Here is an 18,606-nt window from a genome sequence, read left to right as displayed (position 1 = left end):
TGTGTGTGTGTGTGTGTGTGTGTGTGTGTGTGTGTGTGTGTGTGTGTATGCGCGCGCGCACGCACTTGTGCATGTGCACATGTGTACATATTGAGGCTAGTTCTGCAGATGATGGAAAAACTGATTTAGCCATTACTCTGGTAAGGAATGACTGTGGCTGGGATGAAGAAGCTGGGCTGGGGGAGGCTCATAGGACAGGAACCCAGTAGACAAAAAGGAGGGGGGATGCCCTTGTCGCCTTTCTTCCCCATCTTCCTTCCTCCGGAAATAGCTGACAAAGCAGAAATGCCATCTGCAGAGGGCCAGCCCCTATCAAAGAGAGAGCAGTAGAGGGGCCAGGAGACAGGAGCTCAGCGATGGGGATGGCAAGGCCTCAGGAGAGGAGCGAGGGCAGAGGTCAGCCATCTGGGGTCTGGAAGAGGGAGGCACTCAGAGGTCCTGGGGTTCAGCAGAAGTCAGAGTGCAGCCAGGGCAGTCCCCAGAGCCTCATGCTTGACCGATGCCTCCCGTCTGTGTTGCCTGATGGAACCTGGCTGGGGTGAGGGTGAGAGGGCAGATACAGAAAGAAGGCCCATTAACCGCTCTGCTTAGAAGGCAGAGGTGGCCATGTGTGGGTGGGTGATAGAGAGGGGCCAGTTTCTTATCCACCGTCCCACAGGTCTGCAAGCTGAGAAGGATGGAGTGCCAGTATTCAAGTTCGCCCGGTGGCGTGCAAAAGGACAGGCTTTGCCTGATGTGGTGGCAAAATACCAGGCTTTGGGGGCCGAGCTCAATGTCCTGCCCTTCTGCAGCCAGTTCATCCCTATGGAGATCATCGATGCTCCCCGGCACGGCTCTATCATATATCACCCATCACTGCTCCCCAGGCACCGAGGGGCCTCAGCCATCAACTGGTGAGATGGGGCAAAAACACAGTGGGCAAAAACTCAGAGGGCCAAAAACACATATAGGGCTTACATGTCCCTCCATCAGCTCTGACTGATGCTTTCCATTAGCCCAAAGCATTTCTAGGGCTGCAGAGTGGGTATCACTCAGGTGCCTGTCCTGTGCTGCCAGATGTCAGCCACAAAACAGGCTGTGCAAGGTTATCAATGAGAGAATGCTCTAGAGCACTGGGAGCAAGTGTTGCTAAGCACTCTGCATTCCCACAGTTATCCGAGAAGCTGGCACTGTCAGTGTTCCCATCCCCCAGCTGGGACAGGGAGGGCACCAGGAGGCACAGGGGCCAGGACCCAGGTGGGCCAGGGGTCCTACTACTTCCACTACCACTGCTTTAGGCAGCATAGTATGTAGAAAGAGATAAAGATGGAGCAAAGGATATCCTCCACTAGGTAGTCTGAGGTGACAGAAGTCCCAAGAAGAAAACAAATGGGTTGACAAGGTAGATGGGTGGTCAAAAAGGGAAGACATTTGAGTTGAGAAAAGAGAGTGGATTCGTAGTCAGACTGGTCTGTTGGGATTCATGCTCTCTGATCTTTGTCGTGTTACTTCACTTTTCTGGGCCTTAGTTACCCTATCTGTAAACCGAGTATACCATACCTGTTATCTCTGCTGTGAGGAGTCAGTTACGTAAGGCATATAGGGCTTTTAGCACAATTCCTGGCCCATGGTTGGCATCAATACATAGTGTTTTCCTTCTTCCATTTCCTGCTGGAGCCAGTGTCACTCCTCCCCCTGGGGAGAGAGGGTGTCCTGAAGGGTGGCAGGGCCATGGGGCTGCACCCAGGGCATCCTATGTGGCCCTTCGTCGAGGACTCCGGGTTTCACTCTTTTGCGTCCTAGGACCCTCATTCACGGAGATAAGAAAGGGGGATTTTCCATCTTCTGGGCAGACGATGGTCTGGACACCGGGGACCTTCTGCTGCAGAAGGAGTGCGAGGTGCTGCCAGATGACACCGTGAGCACGCTGTACAACCGCTTCCTCTTCCCAGAAGGCATCAAAGGGATGGTGAGGGCCTGGAGCCACCCTGCCAGCCCCGATGCACCCTCAAGCACCCTCCCTAGACCCAGCGCACTGCTCCTGGAGGCCACGAGTCTGTTCCCTAAATTCAGGATTCTAGAGGGAGAGAGCTCTCACTTCAAGGTTTCAGAGGCAGGATTAGGACAAACAGTGTATTGTATTAGGAGGAGCTCTTGCTCACAACGCACAGAACCCAACTCAAAAAGCATTTGGCAAAAAGGGGACATTTTGGGGCCCATTTAATAAACAAGGCTAAAGGCAGGGATGGGATCATGCCCTGCTCAATCCAGGAGCTTCAGCCATGATGTCATTAGGATTCTATTTCTCTCCCCTTGTTGACTCGTTGATTCTGCTTTTTTCTGTGAGATTAGCTTCATTCTCAGTTTGGCTGAATTAGAGGAAAGATAGCCACTGTAGCTCAAGGATTCTAATTCTTGATTCCAGGGAAAGAGGAATGCTCTTTCATCAATCACAAATCAGGGGAGATTCTGACTGGCCAGTTTTTGGGTATTGTGATCCTCATCAGCCAATCACCAGCTGGGGTGATGGAATGTTCTGATAAAACACTCTTTCTCCTGGAATTTATCAATCACATATCAGGGAAGATTCTGATTGGCCGGTTTTGGGGTCATGTGATCCCCATGAACCAATCATTGGCTGGGGTGATGTAATGCTCTGATAGGCTGCCTCAGTCACATGCTTCCTGCTGCAGCAAGCTGAGAAGGCGGTGCCCTGTGGTCACATGGCCTGAGTGGCTGGGCAGCTCAGCTACCCTGGCAGGTGGCACTGCTGAGAGGCAGGGTGGTGGGCCATGGACCTGAGCCAACAGCTGGGGTTGGGGGAGTAGGGCTCAGGGAATCATAGCTGAGGGCTGCTGCCCCTGCCCTAGAGCAGGCTGGCTGGCAGGGCCGGAGGCAAAGGCGCTGTCCATGCAGGAGACGGATGGAGGCCCTGGGGAGCCCTCGCTTTTTGGGAGCAGCAGGAAGGGCAGCCCCAGTGTCCACTGTCCCCTCGTACTCAGCTCCTTGCCATTGCTTTTTATTTTTCAGTTATGTTAAACTTGTCTTTGGCACAGACTGACCAGCTCACAAAGTAGTGAGCAAAGTAAACTTGCTGGAGATTCAGTGGGACAGAGGAGGGGCTTACCTGTGCTTTCCATGGCAAGCAACTCAAATACTCCTTGAAGCTGCACTGTCCAACAAGGCAGCCACTGGTCACATGCAGCTATTAAATTAATTAAAATGAATTATACTGAAAAATTCAGCTCCCCAGTCTCAGCCACATTCCAAGGCCCCTGGCTAGCATGTCGGACCCTGTAGACTTAGAACTTGTCCATCACCATAGAGGGCTCCATCGGGCAGCCCTGCCTCAGACGCTCTGACACCCATCACCTCCCATTTTTGGCACCTCCTGGTCTCTTCCCTTAGGCTCTCACTCACGTGGACCCAGGCTCCTTGGCTCTCCTCCCTCTCCCCTGATTCCTTTCCCAGCACTTTCCTCTTTCCCGTCACAGAGAAACTACTTCCTGCTTCATCTCTGACCTCCAAACTTGCACGTTCGAGCCCACCACAGAGCTCAGGATTCACTCTCTTTACAAGGCAGAGAAGGCTTAGACAGCAACATGGACATCTGTGTCTGTGTTATACCTGCAGGGCTTTACAGTTTATATAATCTGCTAAGATCTCAGATGATGTAAGATCTATGTAATCTACGCCTTTGCCAGGTAGAGAGGGCGGGTCTGTGAGTGTGCAGCAGGAGTTAGGTTCACACTGACCCCCTTGTTCATGTGACAGGCGTTTCTTGGGTGCCTGCTGTGTGCCAGACAAGTCTGTTTAGTCTGGGGAAGGGTCCAGGCTTAGTGTGGAGCCCTGGGGCTGGGAGGGAGGCAAGGTCCTCCTGATGGGAGTGGCAACCGACTGGATCTCCCCAGGTGCAGGCAGTGAGGCTGATTGCTGAAGGCAAAGCCCCCAGACTCCCTCAGCCTGAGGAAGGAGCCACCTATGAGGGGATTCAGAAGAAGGAGACTGCCAAGGTGAGTGCTGGGTTCTTCCCCACCCCAAGCCTGCCTGTGAGCAAACTGGAGATGTAGAGGGCAGCCTGAGGAGGCTGGGGTTCAGCCTGGATGGTGCAGCTTGTAATTCTTTAAGCCAGAAGAGAGGGAAGCCCAGGTCAGGGTTTCTTGAAGACAGCTGTGGAGGATGAGGCCCGTGGCACCTGGAAGGGTAGGGAACAGGGTCCATTTCAGGTTCTTTCCTGTTCCTCTGTAGGAGGAATGGGCATGCAAAGCCCACAGGTAGGGAGAAGATCAGGAATTAGGGGGTAAAACGTCAACCGTAGTGCAAGCAGTCTCCAAGGCAAGACAGTGCAAGTCTCTGGAGCAATAGCCTGTTGGGGAGCCTCAGAGACCTGTGGGCTGTGTCTCAGCTCATGAGTATGGGGTGCTGTATGGGACTTATAGGAGCCCTGCCAGTGAGGAAAGGTGGGTGGGGCCCTATGGGACAGGTCTGAGCACATTGTGCTGGGGCCTCTGTGTAGGGTCTGAGCCATCTTGACAGCAGCAGAACATTATCTTCCCCAAACCATTCTGAAGTCTGCCCAGCCCATGAGAGACTGGGGGTCAGAGAGCACCCAGAACTGGGCACACCAGCTCAGGGACTCCAGCAAGTATCTAAGAGGAAGCTGATGTTACTGGCTGTCTCACAAGAGCTTGGTCCACTATCCAGATGTCATCAGGTGTGGGAGGGGAGTGAGGAGAGACCAGATGAGCACATGCATCTTGCTACCCACAGATCAACTGGGACCAGCCGGCAGAGGCCATTCACAACTGGATCCGTGGGAATGACAAGGTGCCAGGTGCCTGGACAGAGGCCTGTGAACAGGTGTGTCCCTGCATGGCTGGAATCCAGCCAGGTGCATTGGTGTATCCCACTGTCCATAAAACTATCATGTATGTTTGGACTGGTTGGTATAATAAATAGCTACTACACTGGCCCCTATTCCCACTGGGTACCACCTAACCATCCCAGCCTTTCCCCAGGAATGAGAGACCTAATCAGCCTCCAGTAGCTAAAGGGTAGATGTCCTTCATAGCCGGAGGCCTCCAGGCCCTTGTAGAGCCCCTGGGACCCAGCTGTATTGGCTGAGTCTCACCGTTGGGCTTGCAGAGACCCCAGGCCCAGTGCTGGCTCTGACTTGGCCTCAAGGCAGGGTGGGGCAGCACATTCAGGGCCAGGCATGGGCAGGCCAGATCCTGAATATGGGGAGCCTTGGGGGTCACAGGCTCTAGTGAGGCATCAGGGGTGGCAGGACTGCTTATGGTGGTCTTTGTGCAAACCTCTAGGGCTATCTTATCCCCCACACAGTCTCATACTGTCTAGACCCCTGATTCCCAGCCAACTGCCTAGACTGTGGCTGGAAGCCTCTCTGCTCTCCTCACCAATGCAGAGCCCTTTGTACTAGCAAATACATCTTCTGATCAAAGGGACTACTGCTTGCCAGCACCCTGAGGGCAGGTGGCCTCTCTCCGTAATGCCTGGAGCACTTTCTTCTCTAGTCTGTGCACCTGATGTCTAAGGCCATGGGCCAAGGAGAAGGGTCTTATGGGGTACATGAGGTTGAGGCAGCCCTGCCATCAGCTCTCTGAGGCCACTGAGGCTCCTCCAGGTCTTGTTTGCGCCCCAGGAGGAAGGGCTTCAGAGGTCACATGGGCTTTGAACTGGCTCCCAGGTCTCAGCTGCCCCTGGTCCCCCTCCCTCCTCCCAGTCCTGCTCAGCCCTGCCTGGGCTGCTGGCTTCAGGGGCTTCTTCTCACCCACTGGCTTTTGCTTTTTCTTCCCTTGACAGAAACTGACATTTTTCAACTCAACACTGAACACTTCAGGCCTGGTGCCCGAGGGAGATACTTTGCCCATTCCAGGAGCCCATCGGCCAGGGGTGGTCACCAAAGCGGGACTCATCCTCTTTGGGAATGATGACAGAATGGTAAGGGTTGTGAGTCACTTGCCTGCTCAAGGCTACCCATGCTCCTGTCCTTGGGCTCAAACCTCACAGGAAGACCCTAGGCTTCTCTGGAGAAAATGGAAAAAAACAGACCCAGGAGGGAACACTGAGCCTGCTCTGTCCCTGATTGGCTGGCTGGCCCCAAGCACAGGCTGTCTGAGGCAGTTTACCCACTTCCCTGTTCTGGGAAACTGGGTTCCCTGCCCTTCCTGGCCAGGCACCCGTCTCCAGGCCGAGTGCCCTGTGTGAGTGTAAGGCAACCCAGAATCAGAGAGAAGCCCTCCCAGGGAGCCTGGGCTCAGGGCCTCTCTGGTCTATCAGAGTATCTAAGTACCTCTGGGTATGGGGTCATTAAGCCTCTGCCTCAGCTCCCATCTCTTTGAATGGGGATGCCATGGTGACTTAGCAGAGCCTTGGGAGCCATGCCAGCCGCCTGCTCTTGTTATTAGCACACTACAAATCATGGTACCAGCAAACACTGATGGAGCACCTTTTATGCCAGAACAATTTATACGCATTAAATTTAATCTGCCCGACAACACTATGAGATGTGTACAAATATTATATCCTTATAGAGGAGAAAACAGAGATTTAAATAACTTGCCCAGGATCACTCAAGCTAGCCTGTGGCAGAGTTGGGATTCAAACTTTGAAATTCTGGCTCCAAAGCGCTGATGCTGGTGTTGGCCATGGGAGCGTCCTGTTAATGTGCACTCTACTACTCCTTCTCACATGAGCAGCCAGGGGTAGGGAGAGGGAAGGTGGGGTCTTCCCGCACTGACAGGGTTTGGATAAACCACATGGGCGTGGTATCCCTAGCCGTATTGCTGTGTCCTGCCAGCTGGAGTGAGGCGTGGCAGTGTGGGGACTGGCCTTCACTTGCTCTTGGTGTCCAGTCTGCTGTGCTCCCCTGTCGGAGGGTCTGGACTGCCGTTGATGTCTCCAGTGTAGTGTTTTGATTGATATATGCAGTTGCAAGAGTATATCTGTCTGGGGGAATGTTCCAGAAAATCATGCCAGGCAGAAAGGGCGGAGGAAAGCAAAGCAAAAGTAAAGGTTCAGAAGAAGTCTAGCCTGGTGCTGCTCTCAGGGTGGGCTTTGGAGTATTAACTGTACCCTCCAATTATACCCGCCTGTCCCCACCTCTGGCAGCCTTTGGTTTCAGCAGCTCTGGAGTGGGGTAGAGGACCCACCAGGCATAGTCCCTCGGCCTCTCTGTGTTCAGGAGCTCTTATCCATCCACAGCAAGCAAGGAGGGGTCAGTCCAGGCTGCTGGCATCCAGCCCTTACTGCAGCTGGAGGACAGGGCACCAGCCACAGGGGTCTGAGCAGGGCACCCACAGCGTCTGCCCAGAGACCAGCAAAGACAGCAATTTAGAAAAGGCAATTGTCTAAGAGGAAGCTTAGTTACCAGCTCTCATAAGAGCTTGGTCCACTGTCCAGAGGTGTTCAGGGTGGGAGGGGAGTAAGGAGAGACCAGCTGAGCACACACACCCTGCTCCCCACAGATCTACCCAGAAGACCCTGGGTTTAAACATCTTTCGGGCACTCCCTGTGGGGTCTGGCTGGGCTTTAGCTTGCAGAAAGCTCCAGAACATCTTCAAAAGGCAGTGGGGCGAGGGCCAGGCCAGGAAGCCAGCTCCAGTTCTGCCAGAGCATGCATAGAGGGTGCCATTCTTACATAGCCACTCTTAATGCATAGAGACATGTACCCGCCCATGAGCTTATCCATAACTCTTTTATTACACGTTTTTTCCCTGGCCCCTAACAAAGGCATTTGTTAAAAAACTATTGATAAACAAGCAGGCCCCAAACAATTCAAACATGTTATTAAATACAATAAATCTGAGGCAGACACTAGAGTGTCCCAGAGACACATGCTGCAGTGAGGGTGGTTCACATCTGGCAGCCAGAATCCCCTTAAACTGATGGCTGGATGCAGGCTCTACCTGGGACCAGCTTGAAGTGCTGTCCTGAAGCTGGAGACTGTGGGGATGGCCAGACTTTTTTTCAGCCTCTCCTCTTCCCACCTCTGTGTCCCACACAGGCATCTGGTGATGTTCTCCAGGTGCTTCTGTGGCGGTTCTGGGAGCTACTGGGTGATTGCAGGATTAGTTGTTTTTCTCAGTTGACTTTCATTCAGGTGCCTGAATGACTTTTCCTTTTTTTGATCCCCAGGAATCCTTTTTTATAGAAGAAATAAAGTCATTACACTTAAAAACAAAGTGAAAGCGTGGTGGGGGTGGGTGATGGAAAATGGAGCAGCTGGGGGCGGCACAAGCTTTGCAGTTTGTGTACCTGGAATGGTGGCCTCCCCACTCTGAACTCATCACAAACCTGGGAATCCCTGCTCCATCCTCATCTGAAGGTTGGAGACAAGGCTGGAGTGCCCAGCACAGCACCCCGTGTGGAACTCCTTCATCACTGTCTCACGTCTGACCACAGGAACTGTGAAATCCTTCCTTTTGTAGCTGCTGGTGAAGAACATTCAGCTGGAGGATGGCAAAATGATTCCGGCCTCAAACTTCTTTAAGGGGGCAGGCAGCAGTGCCCTTGAGCTGACGGAGGCGGAGCTGGTTATTGCGGAGGCTGTGCGGGTAAGAGGCAACTTCAGGGCTTCCATCAAGTTGGACAGGTTGTGCAGTGCACATGTGTTCTGCAAATTACATTCCCCGGAGTTGGCAGTGCCAGCCTCTGTGGGTGTCTGCATTGGCCCCACGTGCAGTGTTGGTTCTGTCTTGTCTTGGAGCTTTCTGTTGTCTTCTTGCTCTTCCTTCCTCTGCAACTGGGGCCCTGGGATCTGGCCAATTCAGTCTAACTCTTCTAAGGGCTCATTGTCAACAGTTAACAAGTGAAATAGAAGCTCCTGGAATATTTCAAAGAGTCAGGTGTCAAGCTCATGTCCCTGTGATTAGAATGTAAGCACTGGAGCCTTCCAGAAAGGCTGTGCCAGAGGCAGCATCCAGGGCTATGACCAGCATAGGCTGCCTGTGAGGCACACCTGGGCTCCAATCCAGCTTTGCCCAAGTGTGATGCTGTAGAGAGCTTTCCTCTCTGAAACTCAGTCTTCTCAACTTGAATTTCCATCCATGCTCACTGCCTGGAATTTGTTCCTGACCCTTCCCGTTCTCTCCCACTGTATTCTTCTCCCCTGGGTGGAGAGTAAAGATCTGCAGGAAGACCTTCAAGAGAGAAGGAACAAGGCCCGAACAGGGCAGAGGCCTCCCTGTGTTCAGGGAGCCGCCATGGGAGGGCACTGGAGCTGGAGCCCAGGGGGTGAGGGGCAGTGTCAGCCAGACACAGCTGGGGACTGTGGGTGTTAACAGCAGATTCGGGGCAGGGCTTAGCAAGGATGGATGAGAGGCACTTGTGTGATCCAAAGGCACTGAAAGCCAGTGACTTCCTTACTTGAAAGTGGAATACTTGGAATGTCTGTTTAAAACAATTCTGATTTATTCCAAAGATATCCCTGGAGCAGTGGCTCTGGCCCTGACTTGGCCTGCCCTGGGATTGCAGGGCCAGCTGGACAGACAGCCCTCCTGGAGCCCACAGCTGAGTGGCCCTGGAGATGAGCTAGGGTCATCTGTTTGTAGATGTAGACCCAAGTCAAAAGATGCTATCTTACAACAGCTGCAACTGAGTCCTGCATTTGTAAAAAGGGAATAATAAGCCCTTCCTCAGTGGATGTTGTGATTGGTAAAGAAGATAACACACATGAAAAAGTTTAGTTTAGTAGCTGGCTACTAAACCCAGTACACACTGGCAATAAGTCTAAGCATCATCATGAGCAAAGCAGCTATTTCTAGAGTGTGTACTGTGAACAGAAGTTCTCAGAAAAGGAATTTGGAGAACAGAGACTTTATTCCAGCGACCAGTTTGCAAATCATGCAAAGGCAGCTTCCGGTCTAACAGGAAGGCACATTCCAGAGAACAATGGGAAGGCTGGGGTTTTATAGCAAAAGCACTCACCTAAGTTCCCATACAAAGGAAGGATTGAAACCAGTTCTAATTGGTTGGGCCCTGATTGGCTAGGTTCCCACACAAAGGAAGGATTGAAACCAGTTCTAATCAGCTGAGCCCTGATTGGCTGGTTCAGGTGAGCTCTGAAAGACCCAAAGATAAAAAGATGTAGATTTTGGGGGAACTCAGATTACAGGTGTGACCCCCTAGACAGCAAATGACCACTTGGCTCTGTTTTAAATTTAGACCCAGTTAGCTGCTGGGGCTCAATCTGGAAGGATTGGCTCTTTCAGGTTTGCATTTGTTCACTGTGCATATTCACAGTGGACAAATGCTCTACCCTCCAGGAAGAGCAGTGTGTTTATTCATGATAACAACTCTCTCCAGTAGGTGCCCTCAGTACCTGCAGGTCCCAGCTCCGGAGTCAAGGCCTGACAAGTAGAGTCTGGGCTGTGAAGGGCTAGGCTCGAATTCTCCAGCTGTGCACTGTGCAGACCCCAGGACCATCACTAGACTGGCTATCATTAGCCCTCTTGCTCACAGCTGCACTTGGTCTCCAGGATGTGTGGTCTGGAGACCAATGGGGTAGAAGGGACATGGCCAAGACAACGAGAGACCAATCTGGGTCTGTGTAGTTACCCAGTGTTGCTGGAGAGGCCTGGCCTGTAGCTGTTCAGCAGAACACTCCAAGAGCCCGCTGAGGGCTGTGCAGGTAGTGGGCCACTACTCCCTACTCCCTCCTGAGCTGAGGCTGGGCGAGTGCTGCCCATGGCACAAACATTGTGTTTGCTGACTCTCCCTGTGGTCCATACTGTCTGCCTGCCTCACAGAATCCTCACACAACTGCGGTCAGCACCGAAGGGCTGCCTGCGTTTTCATGGCTTGGTGGGCTATGGCTTCGTGGTGCATTCAGTGACCAGTCTGCCGCACTGCCCCTCCATGGCTCTACTCCCATCTCATAAGGGCCCTGTGTCTTGCAGGCGCCATCCAGCAGTGGACGACTGGTGGCCTCAAGTGGTATGGTATGAGGCAGGTAGATCCTGCCAGGAGAATAGCCAGCGAAGGTTTCAGAGAACAGATGACACAGAAGTTGGACCCTTAAGGATGCCCAGGACTTAAATATTAGCTGGGGGGGAGGGGTCAGGGGAAGGTGGCATCAGCAGGTAAGAGCCCAGCAGAGGCCTGGAGGGGCAGGCAGCAGGTGTGTAGCAAACAGTGAGTGACTTGGTTTACTGTTAATGGTCCCCTGAGGATGGGAAGGGCAGATCCATGACATTTTTCCAAGAAAGAAAGAGGAGAGCCAGAGCCAGGGGTGCTTGTGCCAGGTGTTGGGAGACTGGTTCTGATTAGGCCTGGACCAGCATCTCATGTCTCACCCCCCGCGACCTGGGCCTATGATTAACAATGGCCTGGAGTTCATCCAGAGAGTGGGGACCTGGCCTGGTATTGCTGGGGCCCCTCCTGGCTCCTGTCCCACTGGGCCTCACCAGCAGACTGCCCAGGGAACAATTGTTCCATCTTGACTGCTGGATAGCCTTACTGGGTGCCTTGGCTGAGCACCCACATCTACAGGGCTGGCTAGCTGGGCACTGCTGCCTTCCATAGGTCCCAGACTCAATCCTTCATAGGACACAGACCAGTTGGCATCTTGATGAAGTCAAGACCCAGGTCTTCTGAGCCCATCTGTGAGCCTCATAGTCACCCTGAGGCCCACCCTGTCCCCAGCCTGCTGCCACAACACCTGGGCATCGGTGTCACACTGGGGACACCAGAACTTGGACGCTAGCACCAAGGCAAGTGGGGCTCAGGAGCAACTGGGCTCTGGCTTTCTAGTCCCCAACCATGCCAAGAGGCCTGGCACATCTGTCCTCCACTAGCTGGACTGCCATGGAAACCCCAGAGAAACTGAGGGTTGAGGTGAGGTGGGCGTGAGAACAGCGGCCAGCATCAGAGGGGCCTGGGCTGTGGCAGCTCGTTCCCCTCTAGAAGGTGGTTGCTACTGGACCATTAGGTCTCCTGGGAAGAGGCAACATCTTCCGGCCTCAGGCCATCCGTGAGTCTGTTCAGGGAGTGGCACTTTTCCCCAGCTCCCCTGGGCCACCCTCTCATGAGGCCTTGCTTTGCAGAGTGCTTGGCAGCGGATCCTCCCCAATGTCCTGGAGGTTGAAGACTCCACTGATTTCTTCAAGTCGGGGGCGGCATCTGTGGACGTTGTGAGGTAAGACAAGGAGTGGAGGGTCCTGTCCAAGGTACTTGGTGCTGTGTCACAAATATCTGCAAAACTGAGCGGCAGGAAACAACCATTTGTTACACTCATGGATCATGTGGGCCAGGTACCCAGGAAGGGCCAGTGTGCAGGTCTCCTAAATGCACACTTGGTGGGGGACAGCACAAATGAATGGTTGCAGGTCTTCAGGAGAACAGTATAAGGGGTGGAGTTGCATGGGGCCTCTCAGGGAAGTTCTAAGAAGGAATTTGGGAGGAGTTGATGCAGAAGAGCAGGGCCGAGTTCATGGAGAGGATTGAGGTTATGTATTGTGCCAAACCATTTGTGCTGTGCATCAAAGCACCCCAAAACTTCGAGATTTAAACCAACACCATACCTTAGCTCACAGTTCTTTGGGTCGACAGTTTGTGCTGGGCTCAGCTGATTTGTGTCAGATTTAGTTACTGTTAGCTGGGCTCACATAATGTTCATTAGCACATCATGTTCATTGCATTCTGTTGGCCAAAATGAGTCATGGAACAGGTCTAGCTTCCACGGGTGGGGGAAGAAACTCCACCTCTTGGTAGCAGGTGCTGCACCTTCACATGGCCAAGGCTGTGACTGCAGGGGTGGGCATTGTGGCCAGTTTTGCAATCTACCATGCATATGCGTTGGGGCTCAGTGGGCTAAGTTGGGCCTATGTGCTTGGAAACCTTGGGCACTGTGGACCTCTAGTAAAGTCAGTGTGAGGCAGTATGCAGTTTAGAATAATTGTTTTGTAAAAAATATGCCAAGAGAAAGAATGTCAGACACCTGAGAGAATGGTGTCCAGAGACCAGGCTGTGCCTTGTGTAGAGCTACTGAACTGAGGATGCAAAGAAAGCAAGACTGCTTTTCTGTAAATAGTTAAGAGTGTATGTCCTTTTTTAAAAAAAGAAGGTGGCAAAAACACATAATACAACATCTACTCACCCTCTTAAAATTATAACTGTACATTTATTGTTAACTATGAGCACAGTGTTGGTCAGCAGATCTTTATAGCTTTTTCTAGGACAACTAAACCTTTCTACCCATTGAACAGCCACTCCCCATTTCCTTCTCCCCGTTCCCTGGCAACAGCCATTCTTTCTGCTCTGATGAGCTTGGCCACTTTAGTACTTCATACAAGTGGAATCAAGCAGCATTTGTCCTTCTGTGACTGGCTTGTTAAACTTAGCATAATGTCCTCAAAATTCAGCCCTGTTGTAGCACGTGGCAGGATTGCCTTCTTTTTATGGCTGAATCCTATTTCATTGTACAGATAGACCATATTATCTGCTAATCTGCTGATGGACATTTGTGTTGTTGCCACGTCTTGGCTGTTGTGAATGAATATGGAAGTGCATGGGAATTTGAGGTCCTGATTGCAGTTCTTTTGGACAAATACCCAGCATTGAGATTGCTGGGTCATACGGTAGTTCTACTTTTAATTTTTTAAGGAGCCTCCATATTGTTCTCCATAGAGGCTGTACTATTTTACATTCCCACCAACAGTGCACAAAGGTTCCTTTCTCCCCATATCCTTGCCAATACTTTTTTTCCTTCCTACCTTCCTTCCTCTCCCCTTTTCTTCTTTCCTTTTGAACAAGAACCATCCCAACAGTGATAAGATGGTATATCCTTGTAGTTTTTATTTGCATTTTCCTCATGACTAGTGATGTTGAGCATCTTTTCATATCCCTATTGGTCATTTGTATGTCTTCTTTGGAGAAATGTCTGCTCAAGCCTTGGCCCATTTGTAAATTGGATTATTTGTTTTGTTTGCTACTGAGTTGTAGGAACTCCTTACACATTTTAGGGATTAACCTCTTATCAGACATATGGTTTGCAAATGTTTTCTCCCATTTCATAGGTTGCATTTTCACTATGCCGATTGTTTCCTTTGCCTTGCAGAAGCTTTTTACTTTGATGTATATCACTTGTATGTTTTTGCTTTTGTTTCCAGTTCTTTTGGTGTGTTATTCAAGAAACCATTGCAAAGACCAATGTCATGAAGACTTTCCCCTAGGCTTTCTTCCAGTTTTACAGTTTTAAGTCTTACTTTTAAGTTTTTCATATATTTTGAGTTGACTATTTGTGTGTATGGGGCCAGATAAGGATCTGATTTCATTCTTTTGCATGAGGACATCCAGTCTTTCCAACACCATTTGCTGAAGAAACTATCGCTTTCCCATTGTGTATCCTTGGCACCCTTGTTGAAGATTAGTTGGCCATATATGTTTAGGCTTATTTCGAGGCTATATTGTCCATTGGTCTATATATCTATGTTTATGCCATACTACTTTGATTATTGTAGTTTTGTAGTAAATTTTAAAATCAGGAAATGTGAGTCCTCTAACTTTGTTCTTTTTCAGGGTTGTTTTAACTATTCACAGTTCCTTGATATGCCATATGATTTTAAGATGAGTTTTGTAATTTCTGCAAAATATTACTTGGGATTTTAATAGAGTTCACATAGAAATTATAGATAACTTTGGGTAGTATTGTCATCTTAACAATATTAAGTTCTCCAGTCCATGAACACAGATGGCTTTCTATTTATTTAGATCTTCTGTAATTTCTTTCAGCAATGTTTTGCAGTTTTCAGTGTACAACTCTGTTGCCTACTTGGTTACATTTATTCTTATTTTATTCTTTTGACACCGTTGTAAATGGAATTGTTTTCTTAATTTTCTTTTGGGATTGTTCACTGCTAGTGTATGGAGTTGCAACTGTTTTTTGCATGTTATTTTTGTATCCTGCAATTTTGCTGAATTCCTTTATTAGCTCTAACAGTTTTTTGGAGGTCCAGAATATTTAAGGTTTTCTTTTTCTGTTTTTTAGACAGGGTCTTGCTCTGTCACTCAGGATGGAGCAGTGGCGTAATCATAGCCCACTGTAGCCTCAAATTCCTGGGGTCAAGTGATCCTCCTGCCTAAGCCTCCTGAGTAGCTGGGACTCCAGGCATGCACCACTACACCCAGCTAACTTATAACAATTTTTTGTACAGACAAGGTCTTGCTATGTTGCCTAGGCTCAAATGATCTTCCTACCTTGACCTCCCAAAGTGCTGGAATTACAGGGTGAGGCATTGCACCTGGCCCATTTAAGGATTTCTACATGTAAAATCACGTTATCTGTGAAGAGATATGATTTAACTTCTTCCTTCACCATTTGGATTAATGTTTCTTTCTTGCCTAATTGCCCTGGCTGGAGCTTCCAGTGCAGTAGTCTCCCCTTATTTGTGGTTTTGCTTTCTGCAATTTAAGTTACCCATGGTCAGTCATGGTTGGAAACTATTAAGTGGAAAATTCTAGAATTAAATAATTCATATGTTTTTAAATTGCACAACATTTGATAGAATGATGAAATCTCATGCTGTCCCGCTCCATCCCACCTGATATGTGAATCATCCCTTTAACCATGGTGTATACACTGCCCGCCCATTAGTCACTTAGTAGCCACTGATGTTATCAGAAAAAGTGTGGAATATACAGATCGTCCCAGACTTACAATGCTTCAACTTAGGATTTTTTGACTTCACAATGATATAAAAATGATACAAATTCAGTAAAAATTATGCTTTGTGTAACCCACACAAAATTCTGTTCTTCACTTTCAGTATAGTATTCAATAAATTGTATGAGATATTCAAAACTTTAGTATAAAATAGGGTTTGTGTTAGATGAGTTTGCCCAACTGTAGGTTAATGTTAATGTTCTGAGAACATTTAAGTTTAGTCTAGGCTAAGCTCTGATGTTCAGTATGTTAGGGATATTAAATGCATTTTCCACTTAACAACATTTTCAATTTATAATGAGTTTTTGGGATGTAGCCCTATCATAAGTCAAGAAGCACAGTGTAGGGTTCAGCCCTTTATTTGGTTTCAGGCATTCACTGGAAGCCTTGGAACAACCCCCTCGCCCCCCTGGCCCAAGTGTAAGGAGGGACTATTATATTATATTGAATGGAAGTGGTGAAAGCAAGCATCCTCATTTTGCTGCTTATCTCAGGGGAAAGGCTTTCAGTCACCATTGAGTATGTTAGATGTGGGTTTTTCAAATATGGCCTTTTTTATAGAGAGAATGTTTCCTTCTATTCTTAGCTTGAGTGTTTTTTAATCAAAAGAGCATATTGAATTTTGTCAGATTCTTTTTTCTGCATTAAATGAGATGACCATGTGTTTTTCTCTTCATTCCGTTAATGTGGCATGTTATACTGATTGATTTTCATAGGTGAACTATCCTTGCATTCTGAGAATTAATCCTACTTGGTCATGGTATGTAATCTTCTTAAAATGCTGCTGAAATCAGTTTGCTAGCATTTTGTTGGGGATTTTTGCATCAGTTTTTATAAGGGATATTGATCTGTAATTTTCTTTTGTTGTATGTTTGGCTTGCTTTGGTGTCAGGGTAAATGCTGGACTTACGGACAGAGTTGAGGATGTATTGTCTCTTTAGTTTTTTGGAAGAGTTTGAGAAAAACTGGTGTTAATTTCCCTTCAAATGTTTGGTAGAATTCACCAGTGAAACCATTCAGCCCTGGGTTTTTCTTTGCTGGGAAGATTTTGATTACGATTCAGTTTCCTTACTAGTTACATATCTATTCAAATTTTCTGTTTCTCCATGAGTGAGTTTTGATAGATTATGTGTTTCTGGGAATTTGTTCACTTTACCTAGTTATTATTTATCATATATTTTCTTATGATGCTTTTTATTTCTGTAAAATTGGTATGTCTCCCTTTGACTTCTGATTCTAGTTATTTGAGCCTTCACTTTTTGTTTCTTGGTCAGTCCAGCTAAAGGTTTGTTAATTTTGTTGATATTTTTAAGGAATCAAAATTTGATTTTGTTGATTTTCTGTATTGTTTTTCTAGTCTCTATTTCATTTATCTCTGTTCTAACCTTAATTATTCCTTCCTTCTACTAGTTTTGAGTTTAGATTACTTTTTAATCTAGTTCTTTAAGGTGTACAGCTTAGGTAACTGATCTGAGGTCTTTATTCTTTTCTAATGCATATATTTACACCTGTAAACATCTCCCTTAGTACTACTTTTCCTACATCTTATAAGTTTTGATATGTTGTGTTTTTATTTTCCTTTGAGTAAAAGTATTTTCTAGTTTCTCTTGTGTTTTCTTCTTTAACCCATTAGTTGTTTAAGAGTATGCTAGTTCATTTTCATATATTTGTGGATTTTCCAGTTTTCCTTCTGTTATTGATTTCTAGTCTCATTCCATTTTTATTAGGAAAGGTACTTTGTAAGATTTCAATATTTTTACATGTATTAAGACTTATCATGTAGCCTAAAAAATGGTTTATCCTGAAGACTGTTCCATGCGCCCTTGAGAAGAATGTGTGTTCTGCTCTTCTTGAACAGTGTTTTGTATATGTCTGATTGGTTTGTGATGTTCAGGTGTCTTATTCTTGAATATATTATTGAAAGTTGGGCACCTAAGTATCTAACTACTATGGTAGAAAAGTTAATTTTGCTTCACATATTTTGGGGCTGTGTTAGGTGTGTATGAATTTATAATCGTTATATCCTCTTGCAGCATCAAACCTTGTTATCAATATAATATCCTTCTTTGTCTCTTGTAAACTTGTTAGATTTAAAGTCTATTTTATGTTACTATTTGCATGGAATGTTTTCTCCATCCTTTTACTTCCAGCTCTTTTATATCCTTATATCTAAGTGATTCTCTTGTGGCATATGTATGGATGTTGGGTTTTATTCAATTATCCAATTTGTGCCTTCTCATGTTTAAACTTTAAAATAGATTAAACTGGAGAGTTTAATCAATTTACATTTAACTTGCTTACTAATAAATAAAGATTTATTTCTGCCATTTGTTTTCTGCATATCTTATTTTTTTGTCCTCAGTTTCTGTATACTGTCCTTTTTTGTATTTGGTAATTTTTTTGTAGTGTATGACTTTGATTCCCTTCTTTAATTGTATGTTTTTTAGTTATTTCAGGGTTGTTACTTGGGGATTATAATTGACATGTTAAATTTATAACAAGGTAGTTTGAATAATATCAACCCAGCTTCAATAGTATAAAAACATTCTCATTCTATACATCTTTTCCTTCCCCTTTATAGTATTACTGTCACAATGTACATTTTTATACATTGTATACCCATTAATATATATTTAAAATTATTGTATAGGAAAAAAAGAGAAGTTACAAACCACATTAAAAATACAAGTATAGAGAAACTGAGGAACAAAAAAAATAAGACATGCAAAAAACAAATGGCAGAAATAAATAAAAAGAGAAAGACTCTTTTTCAGCATTTCTTCTAGGGCAGGTTTACTGCTAATGAATTTCTTCAGCCTTTGTTTCTATGGTAATATCTTAATTTCTCTTTCATTCTTGAAAGATAGTTTTGATGGATATAGAATTCTTGGTTGCCATTTTTCCCCATAACTTTTAATGTGTTATCCAACTGTTTTCTGTCCTTG

General features: G+C 47.3%; 1 protein-coding gene across 2 annotated transcripts in view; it reads left to right on the top strand.

The window, feature by feature from the left end:
* The window catches only part of ALDH1L1 (aldehyde dehydrogenase 1 family member L1), an 89,187-nt gene that overhangs the window by 34,636 nt on the left and 35,945 nt on the right, over positions 1–18,606 (top strand). The window contains exons 3-9 of one of the 2 annotated variants that reach the window (XM_032269244.1): positions 659–893; positions 1,783–1,948; positions 3,891–3,992; positions 4,750–4,839; positions 5,803–5,940; positions 8,430–8,555; positions 12,045–12,136. In XM_032269244.1, the coding sequence (XP_032125135.1) occupies positions 659–893; positions 1,783–1,948; positions 3,891–3,992; positions 4,750–4,839; positions 5,803–5,940; positions 8,430–8,555; positions 12,045–12,136 (949 nt within the window). The remainder of the gene's footprint in view (positions 1–658; positions 894–1,782; positions 1,949–3,890; positions 3,993–4,749; positions 4,840–5,802; positions 5,941–8,429; positions 8,556–12,044; positions 12,137–18,606) is intronic. The other variant, XM_032269245.1, reaches the window with a different exon arrangement.

The sequence above is a fragment of the Sapajus apella genome, unplaced genomic scaffold, assembly GCF_009761245.1.
Source record: "Sapajus apella isolate SASKATOON/1434 unplaced genomic scaffold, GSC_monkey_1.0 scaffold190, whole genome shotgun sequence".
Classification (NCBI taxonomy): Eukaryota; Metazoa; Chordata; class Mammalia; order Primates; family Cebidae; genus Sapajus; species Sapajus apella.
This window is presented reverse-complemented; position numbering and strand designations above follow the sequence as displayed.